Consider the following 6,501-nt stretch of genomic DNA (forward strand, 5'->3'; position numbering starts at 1 on the left):
TCGGTAGTAATGAGGCACCTAACAGTCTTAGCCATGTCTGAAAATCCCACTAGGCATCTCTCTGCATTTATAGGCACCTAAATACCTTTGAAAATCTGTCCTGAAGTCACTTTTGAAAATTGTATCCTTCATTGGCTTATGTCTCAAACATGTCAGAGCTTTCAGTTTGATGATTTAAAGTGCAATTTAAGTCCGCCAAGACAAGATGCCAAATGGTCATTACATGCCTGCGTTGTAGCACCAAGAAGTATGGAGCAACAGTGGTCCAAACATGGAAAGCTGGGTGGAGACTTAGGTTGGGGCCGTCAAAAGAACTAAGTGATTTAGGAGCATTTTCCTTTGAAAATCAATGGACTTGTGCTCCCAAGTCATGTGGGTGTGTTTATATAGATCATCCATTTTCTGAATATTTAAAATTATTCTAAATCATATAGAACACCCCTGTACCGCTGGAATCCAGACAAATTCTACAAGAAATGCTGTTGCCTCTGTAGATTCTTAAACCCACCCATCTTGTATCTATCACCACAGCACATCCTCCTCGGAGGCGTTCCTCACTGGAAATGACCGAGACACTGAACCCAGTCACTGCAGCAGAGCACTGGGCATCAGCCTTTGGGCCAGTGAGTCAGGATTTTTGTCCTACTATTTTATGAAAATGATCTTTGCGAAATACCTCATTTTATCTTCCTTAGGTAAAACTCCTGCATTAAATTTTGGAATTGAGAAAACAGCCTCTTCAGTAAGACATCAGTGTTGAATATCTATGATATGTTTGGAAACTTTTGCTGGATTTTAATTGTATTTCCGTTCACTTGTACAAAGTTAGAGCAGCTTTTTAAAGTAGTTGGGATGCAGAGGATAAATATTATCAGATTAAGTAAATTCTATTGCTGAGCTATCCAGTCCATCTGTGGCAGTTGGAGACCTGACGGACACTGACTATAACAATATTTTATTTCTCCAGTGCTAGGAGTACAGTTATTCCTGTACCAGACTCAGCGGATCCAGTTTGTTGACGTTAGTGACACCGCAAAGATCCACTGTTCTTCCAAAGAAAACTTGGAAGGAGGCAGTAGCATATTTTGGTATTTGAGAAGAGAAGGTGAGACACCCACCTGCATTAAGCGCTGTTTGGATGATCAAAAAGTAGGTAAATTTGTTTGCAAACACAAGACACACAGCTCGACACTGGAAATCAGCAATATTCAAAAGACTGACTCTGGCATTTACTACTGTGCAGTTAGAATTACCAGCTACCTGATTTTCGGGAATGGATCCACACTCATTGTTGGAGGTAAGGAACCATACCTTGTTTAAGGAAACTAACAACTGATTGACAAAGTGTATTTCATGTTCCCATTAAAATGTGACAAGAGACCATAGTCATTGCTGAATGGCTAAAGAGAAAACACGCTTTAAGCCAAACAGATCAGCTAAACATTAAATGCTATGGGTGCAGAAGGAATAAATTTTAACTAAAAATGTAAAAACTTGGAAGTGTTGAAAATAAACTACTGAAGTTTCTCTCTGACTGTTCAAGGCACCCAGGTTGGGAATATTTCTAACCTAAGAGCCATGATGGCATGAAACAATATTTTGAGTTAAAAAAAGTCAATGAAATTTATAAAATTGCACAAAAATTTTCCTTCTAGATAGTGCAGCTATGTATTGCTCTATATCCTAGTTAGTGTTGACATGGTGATTTCATATTTCCTTCTTCAAAATAGATTTGTTCCTTCGAATTAATGTCTTAGTGAACGATAGTATGCAGTGTTGTTGTAATTGTCTTGGTCCCAGGAAATTAGAGAGACAAGGTGGGTGAGGTAATATCTTTTCTGGGACCAACTTCTGTGGGTGAGAGAGACAAGCTTTCGAGCTTCCACAGAGCTCTTCTTCAGGTCTGGGAAATGACACTCTGAATATATTTCCCAGATCTGAAGAAAAGCTCGGTGGAAGCTCGAAAGCTTGTCTCTCTCACCCACAGAAGTTGGTCCCATAAAAGATATTACCTCACCCACCTTGTCTCTTAGTGGAAGATTAACATCTTTAATCAGACTGCAGCTCATCTGATTATCACACTGAATTCGCACCTCCTTCTGCTCAGACAGTTATACCAACAGCAGCTGGGTGATGCTTCTGGTCCCATTTCCACATGGCAGTCAAGTCACTGGGACAGCAAATCTGGCCTGTGTGATCCAGGGAGTGTCCAGCCCAGTCCATGTTTCCTGGAGTGTTTCTGGGGAGCTGCAGGAACAGGGGCTGACGCGCTCATTGAAAGCAAAGGATGGATCTTTAACACTCATAAATCACATCAGCGTCCCCAGGGACACTTGGACCAGTGGGAAGAATTTCACCTGTGAAGTCAAATTCAACTCTTCTGGCAGCAGTGTGAAGAAAAGTACCAGATATCCTGCAGGTGAGTGATATTATATTTGAGGGTAATGGAAACTCAGATGTAAAATATGGATGTGACCATGCTGAGAGCTGCTTCTATGTGATTTTCCATTACAGAAATTTGGAATATTCTATGTCTTAATTAGAATTTCTCCAGAGAATTTGGGGAAAGGTGAATTGAGACGTTACAGGGACCACAAGACAATGTAACTCTGATCTGTAGGGCAGCTTTCTCCCAGACTGTCCATATAAAGCACTGTAAAGAGTTAAATAATAAATATCAGGAGTAAAGGGGAATTCAGAGGCATTTGAGAAGAGAGATGTTTTCCAATGAGATATGCGAAGTGATGGAGAGACGATGAGGTGAGGAGAGACCTACAGGGAGGATTTTGTAGGTGGCAGAAGGTGCAGAGAAGATTCTGATTACAGGAAAAATCATTGGCCTGACGAAAAGGGAACAACAGAGAGGGTGAAAGGTGCTGAAGGCTCCTGTAGCTTCACTCTTTAGAGAGTAAAATGGGGAACAGGAGCACAGAAAATGTCTAATTCTTATCTAGTGTACCCGTTGATCTCAATGCACTTTACAAAGGAGGTCAGTATCACTAGCCTCATTTTATAGATGGGGAAACTGAGGCACAGAGAGTTGCTGTGATGTGCCCACGCTCAACCAGCAGGCCAATGGCAGAGCTGGGAGCAGACCCCAGGTTTCCCGAGTCCCTGTCCTCTATCCATTAGGCCACACTGCCTCTTGGAAGGGTGTAGGCAGGACTGCTGAAGGAAGCCTTTTGTGTCTTTCTTTTATCCACCTCCACAGCCCACACCAGTAGTTGCCTGCCTTCCATTGTGTCCCTGGCCGTGCTGAGCGCCCTGATGCTGTTGACGGTGTCTCTGAGTCTCATCTGGACCCTCTGCCCTTCCAGGCTAGGTAATAAACACTGCCCATCCCCAACGTTCTCCTGCAGGGAACGATCCCACTCCATCCCTCCTCCTGGGGTTTACGAGTGTTATCCCATGTGCTACACGGACACACTGTCAATCTCATGGGCACCAAGTCTGAGCTCAGAATGTGACTTTCCTGTGTCGGGAGAACGGCTTTGTTCTCCGAGACAAAGGGAGCAATGTAGAAAGGCTTCTACTGCCCATGGCCCAGGCACCTTGCCTATAGTTCACAAAGAGCACCAGCATTTCAAATGAGCCCCTCTCCATTTGCCATGCATGGTGGTGCCCTGCGCACCCACAGCTTGGATGCACCATTAGTCAATGAACTACAGCTGGGGGAGTGACTGTGGAAGAGGAACTTTTACCCTTGTCTCTGTCTGTCTGTTCAAGGATTTCCGCCCAGGAGCTCAGTGCCTCCAGCTTCACAGGAGAATCAGGTACGTCACGTTACAAACAATCTTTGTTTAAATCAATGTGTCTGTCTCAGGCATTTCTAATGGGTCCTTCACCTTAGTGCATTGGGGGCCTTTAGGTGTTATTTCCAGCCTGGCTACTAACAGACTTGGCCATTCGGCAAATCACTTACCTGCTCCGTGCCTCAGTTTCCCCATATATACAAAAAGAGATAACAAGACCTAATTCACATGGATACTAGGACGTTTAATTTATTATTGTTTCAGACTGTACACTCTTTCAGGGCAGTGTGTCTTCGCTTTGGCCCAGATTGTCAAAGGTATTTAGGTGCCTCCCGCCCATAGTTGGGCACCTACATACTTTGAAGATCTGAGCCTTTGTGTCTTATACAGTGCAGGGCATATTGGTGGCACTTAACGAATCAATAATAGAACATTTAAGATTCTCGACTGAAAAGTGCTTGAGACCTGATCCAAAGCTAACTGAAATGAACCGGAGAGTTTTCGTTATTTCCGTGAGCTGCACATAAGCCCTGAGGGGAGCAAAATGTTATCACTGAGTTCTTAAAGTCAGAGGCACTGTCCATTTTCATAACACACACCGTTTATCGGAAAAGCGGGAGAATGAGAGACTGAAGGAATTTTTAGTAAGGTCCATGGATGCCAAACTCACTTGCGTGTTCTGTTCTCTCTCAGCTTGTTTCATTTCATTTTACAAGGAGGCGGCTAATTTTATTAAATGTCGCCAAACAGGGTGGAATCTTATACGCTCATCTGGATTTTGATTCGCGGAATCGGAACGGGCGCACGATGCAGCGACCGGCCAGAGGGAAGCGTGTAAAACCGTAAACTGTCTAGTGCAGGGGAATCCCCATGTGGGAACTAACTGTTCTCTGCTGATCTCAATGAGATTAGCCAACCTGTAATAAGGCTCTTTCTGGCTGTATCCTTTTTTCTCTCCTCTTCTCTGTTTAAAGTATAAATGTCAGAAAATCCCCCTAAGAATTAGCCCCCGACAGGTGCTAAGGGCATCATTATACAGGTGACTTTTCAGTTGATTTGCATATTTTGAAGAACTGGTTGGAAAATGGCTTTTTTTCCCCCTCATGGAAAATTTTGATAAAAGCAAAAAAAATTCATTTTTCCTGAAATTTTCTGCAGCAAATGTTAACTTTTTGTTGAAGGATTTTTTTTCACTGTTTGGCAACCAAAACCCATAACACATTTTCAGCTACAAACCAAACTGTAATTATATTCCTGGCTTTTCAATCTTCAGACCAAAAAAAAAATCAAAGATTTGGGTTTTGTCAAAAACCCAATTTTCCCTTGGGGGAAAAAAGAATTTAGATGGAAAGTTTTCAACCAGGGCTCATATTTAGGAACAAATCCTTCACCCCTCTGGGGGGGCAGAGTTGACTCCCTCAGATTCCTCGACTGATAAATGTGAAGGTTAGAAGGAACCATCATGACCTCCTGAGTCATAGATCAGAGAACCTCAAGGCCATAACTTCTGTTTGAGCTGTGGTGTAGCTTTTAGAGAGACACCCAATCTGAACATAAAGCCTGCAGAATCCACCACATCCCTTAGCAAGAGGACCCGCTGCAGTTTTGCAATGACATGTGATGCATCATGCATGTCAGCTGAGATTATGAATGGTAAAGAGGGATCTAGAAAGAGCTGGTAGGTCAGGCTCGCTGTCTGAGCACTGGGGCTGCTACTCCACTGATTCCTGCTTTTCTTGAAGGGCCAGATCTTTAGAAGCCCACGGGCTGTGCCATCTAATAATAACAGGTAATCAATAAAAGGGGCTCTCCCTAGCCACTGAGGCTGCACATGTGCCCATTTGGATCACAAACGGCTCTTTTCAAACTCTCATAACGCTACTTATTAAAACTTCAATCTCGTCACTAAAGCGTCCGTTGCCTTTTTCAGCTGGTGAGATGCTGCAGCTCAACGTATTGTGTCTGAGAGGGGACTTTGCAAATCCCACAGGCCAGGTTCTGCTCTCACTTGTGCCCATGTAAATCTGTGGCAGTCCGTGGAGTTGCGCCGGCTTCACAATGGTGTCCCAGGCAGCAGAATCGGGCCCTGTACATTTCATTTAATATCTGGACTAAACTTGATGCACGTCACAAGTGCCAATAAAAAAATGAATGAAGAAGGGCCTCAACCTGAGCTCATTTTACCCACAAGGCAGCAGGAGGGGGCCCTCTGTCTGATGAGACTTAAAACTGGGGTCTTGAACAGCGGCAGATGGTGCCCAGTACACTGTCAGCAAGTGGAGAGGAGTTATCTCCAGTGCCTTGGCCAGCTTCCCGTGTGGGTATACAGCAGCCTACTCAGGTTGCTGTTGCAACTGGATACATGATGCAGCTTCACTTCCCGTCCTGAGCTGTAGTGCAGGGTCGCTGTGGGGCTGTTAACCAGCTACCATCTTCCAAGCCGTTTTGCTGGTGGATGACAAAATTCCTATAGACTGTTTAAAGGCCTGGTCCTGTAGGGTGCTGAGGCCCCTGCTGTGATGTGCTGAGGTCAAACGTAGGTGAGGATGCTCACCAGCTTGCAGGACCACAGCCCGAGTCCAGAGTGCTTCGGAATCTTGAAAGCACCGTACAACTGGAAGTTAGTGTTGCGGGAGGGTTATGATTGGTCCTTTCTGTAGGCGGGACTATGCTGGGGAGACACTGACCCACATCCTCAAAGGTATTTAAGCTCCTAACTTCCATTGAAATCAATGGGCGTTAGGTACTT

The 6,501-nt window shown here is 44.3% G+C and overlaps 1 protein-coding gene across 1 annotated transcript; it reads left to right on the plus strand.

The window, feature by feature from the left end:
• Positions 1-658: 658 nt before the first annotated feature.
• Positions 659-5,774, plus strand: LOC135892623 (immunoglobulin kappa light chain-like). The gene is made up of 5 exons (XM_065420421.1): positions 659-695; positions 968-1,297; positions 2,108-2,419; positions 3,212-3,322; positions 5,683-5,774. The coding sequence occupies exons 1-5, from the start codon at positions 659-661 to the stop codon at positions 5,772-5,774; spliced, it is 882 nt and encodes a 293-aa protein (XP_065276493.1).
• The last annotated feature ends 727 nt before the right edge of the window (positions 5,775-6,501 follow it).

The sequence above is a fragment of the Emys orbicularis genome, chromosome 20 (genome assembly GCF_028017835.1).
Source record: "Emys orbicularis isolate rEmyOrb1 chromosome 20, rEmyOrb1.hap1, whole genome shotgun sequence".
Classification (NCBI taxonomy): domain Eukaryota; kingdom Metazoa; phylum Chordata; order Testudines; family Emydidae; genus Emys; species Emys orbicularis.

What these genes read in the sequence shown, in the direction of transcription:
- LOC135892623 (XM_065420421.1), top strand. Translation starts at nt 659, where the DNA reads ATGATCTTTGCGAAATACCTCATTTTATCTTCCTTAG. An exon ending in CCTCATTTTATCTTCCTTAG is followed by an intron (nt 696 to 967) that starts GTAAAACTCCTG and finishes TTATTTCTCCAG; the next exon opens with TGCTAGGAGTACAGTTATTC. An exon ending in ATCCACACTCATTGTTGGAG is followed by an intron (nt 1,298 to 2,107) that starts GTAAGGAACCAT and finishes CCTTCTGCTCAG; the next exon opens with ACAGTTATACCAACAGCAGC.